Source organism: Garra rufa, chromosome 5, assembly GCF_049309525.1.
Source record: "Garra rufa chromosome 5, GarRuf1.0, whole genome shotgun sequence".
NCBI classification, from domain to species: domain Eukaryota; kingdom Metazoa; phylum Chordata; class Actinopteri; order Cypriniformes; family Cyprinidae; genus Garra; species Garra rufa.
In genome coordinates this window covers 28,269,411-28,284,628 of record NC_133365.1, presented here as the reverse complement: position 1 = coordinate 28,284,628, position 15,218 = coordinate 28,269,411, and the positions used below count along the sequence as shown (strand labels likewise).

The window sequence follows — 15,218 nt, the reverse complement described above, 5'->3', positions numbered from 1 at the left end:
ATCAGTCCACAACCCCCTGCCTTTAATTCTGGATTTATAAGGAGGTATCATGTTGCATTTAACCCCAGGTTTTCACTGTTTTTTTTTACTCTGGGTTGAGAAACCTTGCTCCAGAGCAGGGTTAGCATCACTTTTGAGATGCTAATCCCACATTAGTTTGCCAGGCCTGTATAATGTGAAATAATGCAGTGTTAGAGCTTATGTTACAGCTAGACACTTAGCCACAAACAATCAGTCACATGCCTCATATTCACATGCTTTGGACTTGACAAAAAACTTGACAGTACCATCTGTAACATATAATTTGTGGATGAGCAATGCTAATGTCTTTATGTAAACAATTTGTGTGCTGGGTTCGGCAAAACAATGACAAAAGCCCCTTTCACACACAAGCTTTACTGGTAAATTACCGGTAAATTATTAAGAGATCAGGTGTCAACAGAACCTTTTCAAAAGTACCGGTAAATTGCCACAACGAATGTAGCGGTATTTTTGAAAAGTTCCTGTTGAGAAGTTGCAACATTTCCAGTAAATAACCGGTAATGTCCTCTGTGTGAACACAGAATGAGATTACTAATATGAGTTAAGAATGTGCTGCTGTAAGAAGTCTAAACATAACATTCTGATGAATTCACTCTGCGCTGTGTAGTTCGGTTTGAAGTCGTCTAATACAATGTCTCTGGACCAAAGGCAGTGGCATGAATGTGAGCGTTTGACAATAATTAAAACATCCAGAAAAACACTGGCCGCGGTTACCCCTCCAAGTTTACAAACACAACACCGGAAGGTGCAGACGTTTATTTTTTATTTTTTTGGTTAATGATGTCACAGAATTTACCGATATTTTGAAACTGATGTGTGAATGGTGCTTTACCGGTAAAAAGACAGAATGTCAGTGCCTGTGTAAACAGCGCATTTTTATATTTATTTTTGTAGTTGTTCTGTTTTTTTTTTTACGGCAATTTACTGGTATTACTGTTTGAAAGGGGCTGACACTGCAAATATGCAGATAAGAATGTTAACACAGAGTTTAAGAATGTACAGTGTGGAACGTCAGATTATGAACACCCAGGATTAATTATTAACTCTGGGTAAACTATAAGCAGTGTGAAACGTGAAGCGAGACAAAACACTAGATTCTGTTACCCCGAACTTAGACCAAGGGTTATATATCAAATGTGAAACGCCCTATCGAATGAATATGATATACTCATATTTTTGTCTAGTAAACAAGTAAACCTAATGGGTAACACACTGTACAAAGCACAGACATGTTAACAGAAGGTTACCTTACAAAAACTATACATAGAAACTAAGGTTGCACGATATACCGGCACTACGGTAGTATCGCGATACTAAAGCTTAAAAAAAACCTGTGGTGCCATTGCATTTTTTTAATGGTAGTATCATCTATACGGTAGTACCGTAAGATATGTTGTATGCACGGCAGGAACACTGTTTAAAACGTTCATATATGTATATGTATATTCAGATTTTATATTCATGTATATTCAGAGTTTTGTATTTAAAACAATAATCTCATAACATTATTTATGCAATTATAAATACAGTCTAAATGTATAAATACCACATCTAAATGTCACTTCATGCAGCTTCTGTGCAGTGCTAAGATGAGTTTTGTTTACATAATTTCATGGATAACAATAGCCAGGCATTCATTTATATTAATGAAAATGTTTGTCTGTTTTCATTTACATCTTTTTATTTATGAAATTTTGATTCATTTTGTAGAATTTTAAACTAACAGAATACTGCATTGTATCAAGATATTTCATCCGGTATAGTATCGTAAGTCATTTTTATGATATCGTGACAACCCTAATAGAAACAAAGGGAAGTGACTCAATGTTAAGGAAGCAGAGGTCAGCTGATGTCATCAGTACAGCTCACTTTGTTCAGTGATGTCATGGCATGTCAAGAATGGTATGCATGTCTGTCTGATGTTCACTCTTTCTCTCCCTTCTGCCACATTTACTGTCCCAGGTCGTTTAATTCTTCATTCAGTTGTCATGTGTCTACTCTGTGACTTCCTGTTTCATCAAGCTCTTTAATAAGCAGCCCCATAGAAAATGCCAAAATATTGTCTCATTCATGCCCATGTCATTCCTCTCGCCCTCTTCCCGCTGCTCTGGGCGGAGTGGAGGAGAAGGCATGTGAAGAAATTCCTCACTCTGTCCAGACCGCTTCTTTTCCCTCTCCCAAATAAGGACGCACATCGCAATACAGGAAAACGAGAGAGGAAGGGAGGGGCAGAAAATGGTGGGGGAAAAAGAGACTCTGAAAAAAGTCATGACCTTTTATGGATGTGGTTACCTCCTCTTTTGCCTTTCTTGCTGTGTTCTTCACTCCCTCTTTCTCATGCTTGGTCTCGCTCTTGGTGAAGTCATTTCCATACGGCTGGCACTCCCTGAGCTTGGACCCTGAACTCTGTCATAAAGAGGAAGAGACTCTCTTTTACATTGATACACAGTTGTGTGCATCACAGAGTACGCATTTTTCATCTAGACTACTGAGCAGGGTTTCTAAACACAAACTGGTAAGTACTTCAAAATGAAACTTCATATGCTAAGTTAAAATGCTTTTTGTACATAAATATGTAACACGCACCAAGACTAAGAGAGACTAGCGATCCAGTAGGAAAGACTATGACAAAACTATAGCAGTGAATGACATCTAAATTAAGAAGAAATCGTATAAATTAGTTCGTTCTACAGAATACTGTTGAATGCCTCTGCCTGTTTTTACATGCTCTGTGCCTATAAAGTGTTTTTATTGGCAGTAGCTGATGATGTTGCAAGTTCGTTCTTCTCCATGTCATTTTTCTTTCTGTCACACACACACACACACACACACACACACACACATGTTGGGTTTACATGTTTTATGGGGACATTCCATAGGCGTAATGGTTTTTATACTGTACAAACCGTACTTTCTATCGCCCTACACCTAAACCTAGCCCTCACAGGAGATTGTGCATACTTTTACTTCATCAAAAAAACTCATTGTGCATGATTTATAAGCCTGTTTCCTCATGGGGACCTGAGAAATGTCCCCACAAGGTCAAAATCTACTGGTATTCCTATCCCTGTGGGGACATTTGGTCCCCACAACGTGATGAATACCAGGTACACACACACACACACACATTCTGGAATGGCATACTCCAAAACCGAATAATAATCTAGCTGGATGACGCACATGTTTTTCCCCTTCAAATGAGGGTTGTTCTTTATACTCCTTCTCTGCCTCTCTCTCTCTCTTGTGAGATTTAAGTGAAAGTATCAGATATCTGTAAAAATGCTTTTGGTTCTGAACTGAAACCAGCTCCTCTAAAAGCCTCTGGTTTCCTGTGTTTGACGACTAAGTGTTAGCGGTTAAAGCTCAGTTGACTACTTGATTTTCAGGTTTGAAAAACCATAACAAATTTGATTATCGCATAAAGTCATTCTTAATTATTTCTTTCCCCATTTACCATGTCAAAGTGTTTGCTTACATACCACATTTTATTCTTATGGGATATGACTAAGAGCTGAAAAGGGAGTCTCATTGGTCAGTGATATGGAGCCTGAAGCCAAATAGCAGTTAAAATGAACATTGTTACGTAATTTAAGATACGAGGACATTTATGAGAAAGTTTTGTAACTGCATCAGAGACTCCAGGTGTGCTCCAGGTGTTTGCCTGTGTATTTGTATATGGAGGTGGAGATCTACTGCTTGCTTACAAATAAAATAAATGCTCACAGGATGTGAACTAATTGGACTGTGAAATGTAGAGTTATATTCATCAAGACACACACAACTCACCTCCTCTACAAACATGGGCAGGGCAGGTTGTAACTTGTCTTTTTGCATATATCACCCATAGCTGGGATGTGCAAGAAAGGTTTGCAAATGTCTGGTATTATAACGGTTTCATAGCGGAATATGAGTGCAGTAAACTAAAAACAAGAGGAAACAGAAAGAAAATAGGAAGAAAGAGTGTTTGCTTTATGTGTTTGCATGATGTTGCAAATTAGTTACAAATTCTGACTCCTGACTGATTAGTAAACAGGCCACAGTTTACTTTAGACGACTTTGGGGTTGCACTTTGACCAGTTTAGCCTGCCTATACTGTTGTGTTTGCATTTTAGTTCTCAATGTGGTGCTTGAAACAGTAATGAATTCAAATGAAGGTCTGATAAATCCAATATGGCCTAACAGCAGTTTGAAAGGTGATAAGAACATGTCGACAGGTTGCAGCATTTCTGACAGTCAGTTGTCATCAGTTTCTGATTACTATCCGAGATGTCTGTGTGTCTTAGCTGGTTCAGAGGTTGTGTTGTGTTGTCAGAGATTGAGGTTGCTTCGTTAAAGACTACATGCTACAATAAATGCAGGCTATTACCAGAGTGCATCCAATATTTGCATTGAAACTTTGCATTACTTTCGAGAAAGGAATTTGCATAGCAGCCTTTACAGTTACTCCTTATGTAGCTAAATCCTCAGGCTACACAGATTCAGGCTTTTTAACAGTAAAAGCTAATGCTTATTTTATATATATATTTATATATAAAACATGCTTATTTTTGTTCAGGTTTGGTTCAGTGATAAATAAAATAACTGGAAAAAAACTCAACTCAATTCAAATACTTCAAACATTTTTAGTTCATTCTACAGCCCCTTTCACATATACAGTCTTTACTGGTAAATTATTGACCATGCAGGAACAGGACCTTTTCAAACATACGTAAAGACGTTGTAACATTCCAGTAAATTGCCGATAATGTACTCTGTGTGAACGCAGAACAAGATTATCAGTATGAGCATGAACGAGTTCAGAACATGCTGACCTAAGACGTCTACTGTGGGGAGGTCATAACATTCTGACGCAGATGACGCAACACTTTTTCTTCCATAGTTCAGTAGTTCAGTTTGAAGTCGTTTAATACAATGTCTCTGGGCCAAAAGCAGCTGCATGAATGTGAACGTTTGACACAAAAATGAAATCATCAACAAAAACACTGACCGCGTATACCCCTCCCTACCCCACATAATTTACCGGTATTTTGAAACTGATATGTGTATGGTGCTTTACCGGTAAAAAGATGGGACATCATTGCCTGTGTGAACAGCACATGTTTGTATTTACAATCTTGTAGTTTTTACAGAAATTTACTGGTGAAGTATACTGTATATGTTATCTGTTTTCATAACCATAATGCATTAAACATGAAAATGGCACTAGATCATACTAGGGCTGCCACTACATTATTTTAGTAATCGAGTAATTGGTCAGTTTTTTTAGATCTATGCGAACAATCGCCTTAAAATGACTTACAATACATATATAATAGCAATGAGGCTATAATAATTAGTTTAAATAAAGTATTAAAAGCAAGTAATTATATGGTTTTATTGAAAAAAACTGTTAAAATACATAATGTATTAAAATCAAAAGAACTAATGTACATTATGTATTATATTAAATGCCTGCAAAGGGCCAACAGCCTGATGTTAGTTTTTACACTTTACTGCACACTTTAATCTTTGTTTAATATTGACTAAACAACATTTTAATTCAAACGTCCACTTAATCTTTAATATTTGACCATTTCTTTATGACAGAAATGCCACAGCCACTGTAATTTCTTGAATATGTGGACACCAAAACATGTTATCTCAGAGCACTCAGGTTTGAGCTTTTATTTTGAAATCGTAAACAGTTAGCATATTGAGAAATATATTAATGTATCTAATTCTCCTGTGTTTGCATATGTTTATAAATAATTTACCTTACAAATCTGATGAAATGGTGCACGCTGGGTTGCCTGATGAACATGAATTTGAAACTCACAGCAATATGCAGAGATGGAGTTTGAGACCCTCCACACGTCAACAATAACTGTTTGTGTGGAGCAGCATTTACTGTGAATGGAGCCGCTCTGAGATGCGCAAACATAACCTACACACATGTAAATAATTAAAATGCATATATTAATCCTGCATCACAAAAATAAATCGGTTTAATATATCATGCAGCCTTGGGAAATGGTCTGAAATGTGTTTCATGGATTTATTTTTTTTTAGAAATCGAGTACTCGAATTGAATTAAGGAATTGTGACAGACCTAGACTCCGTCCACACGAAGCCGTTGCGTTCCCTATCCGATCATTTTTTTCCCTCGTTCCAAAAAAAGTTCCGTAAACACGAAACCACTGAAAACGGTGCAGTATATATGCCAGACCAGTATGGGGTGCTGTAATTCTGCCATAGAGATACACTATACACGGAGAAGAAGACTTTGAGCATGCACATAACCTTGCGCGCTGTATACGAACTAAGAAGAAGAAGACGAAGATGCGAACATTATCGCTTGTTGCTCATAACAGTTGCATAGAAGCAATAGATTTTGCTGTAATAAAGCTAGTAGGCTTAGTAGCAACACGAACACAATCATGTAGTCCGCCAATATTGTTGTTGCTGTTACGTGTGACGCAGCCGACACGTGATGTGATGACATCATCGTTTCACAAAATATACGTATTGGCTGTACACACGAAACCGCGAGGGTGTCGTTTTCAGATTTATCCACTTTGGGACCCGGTTTCAAAAAATAGCGGTTTCAGTCTCCTAAAACGCCGGATCCGTGTGGATGAAACGCCAATACGATAAAAAATTTATACGTATACAGCGAAACGCGTCTCCGTGTGGACAGGCCCCTAGATAATAACACTACATGTTTTTGATAAATTTAATGGCAACATTTAAATTATCACCAGCAATAACTTTGGCAGCACAACAATTCTAAAACTAAAATAGAATTAAATCAACTATAAAACATTAAAAAAGCACTATAAAACTGAACTAAAACTAACTCACAAAGTGGAAACTAATGAAAACTAACAATAATTTCTTTGTGTATGTGTGTTTTCTCAGTCAAAATGGCAAACAAAGGTCCATCCTATGGTCTGAGTCGCGAGGTGCAGAGTAAGATTGACAAGAAGTACGATCCAGAGCTGGAGGATCGGCTGGTGCAGTGGATCATCGCTCAGTGTGGGGATTCCATAGGAAAACCTCAACCTGGAAAACAAGGCTTTCAGCAATGGCTGAAGGATGGATGTGTAAGCCACCACTTTCATTAAAGTCTTTATAACATCATCACTTTCCTTTCACCGTTTTAACCATTTCTTTTTCTGTTCTCTCTTTCTAGATTTTATGTGAGCTGATTAACAGTCTCTGTAAGGATTCAAAGCTTGTGAAAAAGATCCAAAGTTCTACCATGGCTTTTAAACAGATGGAGCAGATCTCTCAGTTCCTTGGTGCTGCCGAACGCTACGGGGTCACCAAGTCTGATATGTTTCAGACAGTTGACCTGTGGGAGGGTGAGTGCCTGTTTTTACATCATGAGATCTTAGTGTATTTAGAAACCATTAAAACAGAACTGGCATATAACAGTGTTATTTTAGCATTATTTATATACTAGAATTTAACAAGATTTTGAATTTTTATTTGTACATTTTACTGCAGATGTATTGATCTCTGTGTGATCTATAGGTAAGGACCTTGCCGCTGTGCAAATGACATTGATGTCTTTGGGGAGTATGGCTGTTACTAAGGATGATGGCTGTTACCGCGGTGACCCCAGTTGGTTTCATAAGTGAGTGTTGCTGTAGTTTCCTCTTCCTGTTCGCAAAATGAACCCGCTGCCATAGCAACCAAACAACAAAAACAAGCCACTGCACTGGCCGATTTGTGGTTGTGGCTTATTGTCATAGCAACATGATTACAAACACTTATTGGCCAGACATTTTTAATGTATCCAGCGTGGAATCAGAAACACAGATACGTGTTTTCTCATAGAAATATGCTATTATTAGATATTAAGAACAGATTTAACAGACAGTAATAGCAATTTCTTTGGTAGTGTAAGAAAGACACTGCTGTTGAACAGTTTGGGGTCTGTAAGATTTAAGATATAAGGCTGTATTAATTTGATCAAAAATACAGTTAAAAACAGTAATATTGTGAAATATCATTACAGTTTTAAAAAATGATAAATGTAATTTATTCTTGTACTGGCAAAGCTGAATTTTTAGCATCATTACCTAGTCTTTAGTATCACATGATCCTTCAGAAATCATTCTAATATGCTGATTTGCTGCTCAAGAAACATTTCATTATCATCAGTGTTGGAAACAGTCAATATTTTTGTGGAAACGGTGATAGATTTTATTTCTCAGGATTCTTTGATGAATAAAAAGTTCATAAGAATAGCATTGATTTGACAGAAATCCTTTGTAATATTATTTATTGCATAATTGTTGAATAAATGTAATCATTTCAGTAACACTTTACAATAAGGTGTCATTTGTTAACATTGGTGTATCAACTAACATTAACTAAGATTAATAAGTGCTGTAGAAGTGTTGTTCATTCTTAGTTCATATTAACTAATAAACCTTATTGTAAAGACTAACCCCAAGCATTTATTATGTTTACTGAAATGTTTGTTTTCATCTTTACATCAGGAAATCCCAGGAGAACAGGAGGGATTTCACTGAGGAGCAGCTGAAAGAAGGCCAGACTGTAATCGGCCTACAGATGGGCACTAACAAAGGGGCATCGCAGGCCGGCATGACTGGTTACGGTCGACCTCGGCAGATCTTCAACAACCAATAAATGCCTGTTGATCTGTATCTGTCATTCTTGGCCCGTCTGCAGGCTGGATCAGACGTACAGTCTTACTTAAACCTTCAGCAATCCCCAGCTGGACAATAACAATGAACAGAACACACATTGCTTAAACTAAAGTTTACAAATTCATTGTATCATTTCAAACTAAAAGTGCTCTAGGTGTTTGCTTCAGAAACCAACTATTCCCTACACATGAGCTGGTATCCTATACATTCCATTAGAATTCCATTAGTCTGCCGTAAATTCTATTAGGGTGCAGGCGGACATACATTCCATTATTCTATTACATACATTCCAGAGAAACGCATTCTGCTGCACTCAATGGGAACAAAATGCCTGTAAGGTGAATTCGGCCTTGCATGGTCATGTCTTGTCTTGTGGATCCGATTTGTATACTCTGCTCTATATTCATTTCCTGATTTAAAATCAATATGAATCTAGGGCATTACATCATTATGTTTATACATTGTACATGAGTTACTAATAATTGATTTTGCTAATAAAACTCGGTTAAATTTTGAAATCTCATTGTGTTCTGTTGTACTCCAGCCTTTGTTCACTTTCTCTGCCACTGAGAGTTATGTAACAATGCTGGCAGTTACAGATGCCAGATAACAGCTTTGCGCTCACCCTTCTGACCCCAACATATTTCTCACTTCATCTCTTTATCCAGCCTGCTTTCTGATCACAAAGATTGTGTTTTAGTTGTGAACGGGAAAAAAAACAGAAATGAAAAGAAGAAAAGAGGGAGTGAGAGAGAGGTAGATCTTATATGTGAACAATGTCACGGAATGCCACAGCAATTGCAAAACGCTTTAAAACATGGGGTAAATTGGAGGCGGAGCTTGAGGGTGGAGTCTAGGTTTATTTCTGCCGTCATTATTTTTCTCTCACACAGTCCAGAGACCAGTACCATAGCAACAATCTACGTGCAAAATAAATTAAGGCATGGACATGACCTTCATTTGTTTTTATCTAATCCTGACTAACACACAAAACCAGTCAAAAGTTTAGACACACCAACAACCATCTACTCTAACTTTACGCACATTTGACAACAAATTCTATTCATTTCAACTCTATTCATGGAACTCTAAAATATGGAAAAACAGGAATTATGTAGTGATCAAAAAAAGCTAAACAAATCAGAACTAACTTTCAAACATATTTTAACTTCTTTCAAGATGTCCTTTGTCTAAATTACAGCTCTGCACACTATCAACCAATATGATGTGCATCACTTTTTCATCTATTTCCAAAAGCAAAAACTGTACCAAACATAATTTTCTTTAAATTGAAGATTTAGTTTGTTAAAGAAATTCATATGCAAGCATACTTTTATATTTGTCTCCATGCATTCAACTTTTTTAAAGAAAATTATGAACAAATATTTAGTTAAGTGTGTCCAAACATTTGACTGGTGTGGTATATTTGCACACTCAAATACAGATACAAGTGCACACACATATTGTACATATTCACACTGATAACTGTTTGTTCATTGGCATACCTCCTAAAACAAAGCCAGAACACACTCATAAAGCACAACAGACTCTGCATTAAGGTTATTCATCCATGCATATTATCTTTTTTTATTATTATTGTTTTGACCTTGTTTTTTTATCATAATGTCATACAGTAAATCTTCCAGTGAAAGCACACACTTCTGGTGTTGTATGCCAGATTCTCCAATCATTTAGTCAGCTTAAATCCCGGTCGTATCTTTCAACCAAATCAGATTTGCCTCCATCTAGTCAACACTAAATGGGCTGAACAAGTCTTTTTTTTAATAATCTGTTTCACCTGGATGTACATCACAATACTGAGAAAAATATTGTTACTTCCGTTACATTGTGATTTTAAACTGACATGCAAATAAATAAAAGCTTGAAATGAGTAGTCCTGCATGAATACATCAAGTCACATTATGAACCAGAGTATTCAGACACAATGGATTTATGTCTGTTTTTATTGTTAGGTTGGTGCAAAGTGTTTGCAAGCAAAAAAAACAAAAAAACAATGCTGTTCTCAGAGGCGCATTTGAATGCCATTGTAATCATTGCAAAAGTAATACACAAGAAAAACATCTGCAAACTCTATAACTCCTACGTCTATAACTGACATCCCTTTGTCCTCCCCTTCCTTCCTTTTCTACATCCTGCCTTCACACTTCCTGGTCTGTCCGTTATATGATTTAACATATGTCTCTAGTGGCACAGCAGATAACCAGAATTACATAACAGAAATTCTAATGGCACCCATGTTAAAACAACAACAACAACAACTGCCAGAACAGCATGGAACAGCCTAGAAAGATACATTGATAAAAGGACAATACAATGCTTATTATTTTTGTGGTTTTGAAGCTTAATCAACCACAACAAAAGTAGTTTTCATGCAACTAAATGACTTGTTATGACCACTGTGCAAATTACAGATTTGTTTAGATTCATATGGTTAGGGTGTGAACAATGAACATGGTTACATTATCTGTCCTGTGCTGCCCCCTGCTGTTATACTCAGCTGACAGCAACATTCTCCATTCCACCTCTCTAAACCAGCCTTAAAAATTAGCTTTCATGGCGTTTACAGCATGGTTTGTATAATTAGTCACCAATAGAGGGTGCTGTAGCCCTCGGCTGAACATCAATGAAGAATAAATATTTCGTCGTACTACCATTAATCATCAACTAAATACACTGGCTGGTGACATTATACGTTTGTTAATTATTCACCAGGATATTGTAATCGTGACTGTTAATAATAAGTAGTATTATTTACATTAAAATACCTAATGTGTGGGCCATCTGCATATTCTTTATGCAGAGCAAATTACACTTCTAGAACGAGTACACTGGTAAATCAAGTGTATTAAACTGTTAAATAAATCACGCACAGTGCCAAAACTCCCTTTTAAATAATGGTTTTGTTATTTCAGTAATTCTAATAAAAGCAAATGTTAATGTTGCATCATGACATTCTAGTGAATTAACCGTAAACTGTTGCAACAGTTTGGAAAGATTATTTTCTAATCCAGCATGACACACTGCCTCCATGCACACAGCGAGCTCCCTATAAATACACATTACTAGAACTTAACTGGACTGCACAAAGTAGCCTATAAAACAGAAAGGAAGTAGGTTGATGAACACATCACGCCTATGTGTCTCTGCATATATCATAAGCGTTCTTTGTTTCACACACACAAAAGCGCTGGTTTCCAGTGAAACTTAAAAGCACTCTTCAAAGCTATTCAGGTGCAACAGGTTTCTACGATACAATAGAATTCATTCACTTTCCAATAGCCCAAATTAAGCTGCTGTTTATTCCTACATAAAGTAAATAAACCGCATAATTTACCTTTATTTGAGAACTCCAAACTGTTTCTTCGTGTTTTCCTGTTATCCTTCTGAAATACCAGCTAAACTAGCGTGGCATTTCGAGTCTCAGTAAACATTTTGAAGTATATTTTACAATTATAAAATAAGCCGTATAAGCGTTGTCTCACAAAGAGCACATTAGCTTTTGTCCAGCAAACACTAAAAATATCATTGATGACGGCAAACAAATATAGTTTATCATTTTGTGTTTTTAGTTAACAGTGGTCTGATTTATTTCAGGATATAATTTAAGTGCTCTCGTCATGTTATAAATGGTCAGTCATTTCATGTTTACAGTGTCTGAGGCCTGCAGTGACTGTTTGCGCGCCAACATTTAGAGAGCTCCCACTTAACAAACTATTCGTGTTTTAAAGGGATAGTTCACCCAAAAATGAAAATGTTGTCATTAATAGAACATATGCACGGAGCTTTCTTTAAACTTCTGCATAATGATAAGCCAGCTCGTAAACTTCCGCTGATGCTCATTTAATATGTGACCCTGGACCACAAAACCAGTCATAAGGTTAAATTTTACAAAACTTGAAATGTATGCATCATATGAAAGCTCAATAAATAAGCTTTCTATTGATATATGGTTTGTTAGGATAGGGCAATATTTGGCCAAGATACATCTATTTGAACATCTGGAATCTGAGGGTGCAAAAAAATCAAAATACTGAGAAAATCACCTTTAAAGTTGTCCAAATTAAGTTCTTAACAATGCATATTACTAATCAAAAATTACATTTTGATATGTTTACAGTAGGAATATTACAAAACATCTTCATGGAACATGATCTTTACTTAATTTCCTAATGATTTTTGGCATAAAAGAAAAATCAATAATTTTGACCCATACAATGTATTTTGGGCTATTGCTACAAATATACCCCAGCGACTTAAGACTGGTTTTGTGGTCCAGGGTCACATATGTGTTATATATAGGTGGACACCTCTTGAGACTCCTACTCAGGGCCGCTGCTGGCCAAATGGGTGCCCTAAGCAGAAATTTACTTTTGTGCCCCCTCCCCCAAATATTACGGAAGTAAAAGTAAAATAATAAAAAAAACTCCTACTATAGGGGCCAAAATAGAACTTTCTTCAAATAAAAGTAAATTTAAATAAATTAAATAAATTTATAAATTACAATTGTAGCTCTACAGCAAAAAATACTGTTTTTAACTAAAACTAAAATTACACTTTAAATAAAACATTTAAAAATGTGAAATCTTAATAAAATAAACAATAATAAACTGAAATAAAATCAACACTGTCATCTGCTGGAGCTTTCCAAAGTTCAAAATTTACAAAGGTATTTCAGCATTGACCCTGCATTAAATGAAGCAGAAGATATTATCTGAAGAATTACTGAGCGCACTTTTAAATAAACAGTTATTTTTGGTCAAAAAGGTAAATAAAGAGCGAAATAGCAAGATCGGTGTAATAAAACAGTTTTATCAACAACAAAGAGTTACCTCCAATGGCTATGATTTTATTAATACAGTTGTCTGATTGATTTAATAGTCTCAGAATCATACAAAAGGAAATTAAGCAGTTTTACTATAAAACCATGGTTATCTGCCTTTTTATCTTTCTATAATATCCATGCTTGTAAATTTTGTTTTATAGAATATATAATATTTGTATTTGTCTGTATTTTTTAAATATATTTTTATTCTGTGTTTTTACCTGCTTGCACCAAGGGTGAGAGAGAAACGAAACTTCAAAACTCTTGTATGCACTGTCAGGGTTTCTGCAGATATGAACAAGTGAAATTTAAGACTTTTTAAGACCTTTTTAATACCACCTTATATGAAATTTAAGACCGAAACCTGTAATGGAAATAGATATTATATTACATGCATATATGTAATATTTAATGTAAAAAGTAAACACAATTTCATGGCTGGCATAAATTAAATTTATTACTACGATATACAGTGAACTTTTCATATCAGCAGATACTATTCCACACAAAATATCCCCATAAAAGTACCACTAGAAATATCTGATGTAAAAAATTCTGAAGCAATATTTTCATCAGTGCTCTTAAATCTGCATATTTGATTTACCTTTATAAAGGCCTTTTTTTTTTTTACTTTTGAAATGTATGCATTACCTTTGAAATTTATTTTATGAATTTATCAATAAATTCTAAATGGCTGTTAGCAGTGAGATTACACAATTTAAACTGCAAAATTAAAAGTGAGATTAATGTTTTAAATACATTTATTGATTTATAAATTAGAAATGTTGGGTGTGGAGGCATACTTTTAAACACACTAAACTACCAGCAGGTGGCGGTAAGTCTCTTCATGAGCGAGTTATTTCAACTGATTCGAGCAAAACGCTGAATCATAGCAAAACGTTGCTAGGAGAATGCTTCTGCTGCGATCCTTGTTTGGAACCATTTTCGTTGGTGAAACAGAACAAAACAGTGAAAATATTTTGTCTAATATGTAAGTAACTACTTGACTAACAACTTGTTTATTGAGCTAAAATTAATGTATCATTTGTAATTGTGAGAATTTTCAGCAAAAAGCTCACTTGGTATATTACTGAACTATATCATGTTATAAATAAACTATACATTTTAAATTTTTACCTCAGTGTGTTTCTTTAGAGTGCTGTTACATTCATTTGTTTTAAAGTATGTCACAAATAGACCAGAAATACACTATCCATTATCAATTTCTGTTTACGTTGAATGTATTAAAATATTAATCTTTCTTGCCTTTCGATGCTTCGCTAGTTGTTTTTGTCACTTCAGTTTTAATCAGGCGGTTTGTTCGGTCAGGAAAGTATAAAAAAACATTTTAAAAGTATCTCGAAGGCTGGCGGACAGCTAGCTCGACCTATATTTATTATTATTATTGAGAACATTATATACAGAAAAAGGTAGTTTGACCTGTATTCTGCTACTGCGATTCTGTCTGAAGACGCAGTAACTTCCACAGAGGGAGAAAAAAATCTACAGTTGTTAGCAACTGGCCTTAGCCAAGCCCTATATTCAGTTTTTTCAAGCTAAGTATCACTAAACTTGCACTTCCTCATAGCTAAAAAGTTAAATCCATTTTACTTATGCGTTACAATTAGGGCTGGGAATCGATTCCAAAAAGAATCGATTCCTCGATTCCGAGG

At 35.6% G+C, this 15,218-nt stretch overlaps 1 protein-coding gene across 2 annotated transcripts; it reads left to right on the top strand.

The window, feature by feature from the left end:
- Positions 1-2,394: 2,394 nt before the first annotated feature.
- Positions 2,395-9,220, top strand: tagln2 (transgelin 2). Of its 2 annotated transcripts, XM_073839630.1 has the most exons (5): positions 2,395-2,557; positions 6,940-7,124; positions 7,214-7,385; positions 7,558-7,660; positions 8,532-9,220. In XM_073839630.1, exons 2-5 carry the CDS (start codon positions 6,945-6,947, stop codon positions 8,680-8,682), a joined length of 606 nt encoding a protein of 201 aa, XP_073695731.1. In that variant the 5' UTR covers positions 2,395-2,557; positions 6,940-6,944; the 3' UTR covers positions 8,683-9,220. The 2 variants fall into 2 exon arrangements, with proteins under 2 accessions (XP_073695731.1, XP_073695730.1); XM_073839629.1 differs by lacking the exon at positions 2,395-2,557 and having other exon boundaries at positions 6,924-7,124.
- The last annotated feature ends 5,998 nt before the right edge of the window (positions 9,221-15,218 follow it).

What these genes read in the sequence shown, in the direction of transcription:
- tagln2 (XM_073839629.1), top strand. Translation starts at nt 6,924, where the DNA reads ATGTGTGTTTTCTCAGTCAAAATGGCAAACAAAGGTCCATCCTATGGT. An exon ending in AATGGCTGAAGGATGGATGT is followed by an intron (nt 7,125 to 7,213) that starts GTAAGCCACCAC and finishes CTCTCTTTCTAG; the next exon opens with ATTTTATGTGAGCTGATTAA. An exon ending in GACCCCAGTTGGTTTCATAA is followed by an intron (nt 7,661 to 8,531) that starts GTGAGTGTTGCT and finishes TCTTTACATCAG; the next exon opens with GAAATCCCAGGAGAACAGGA.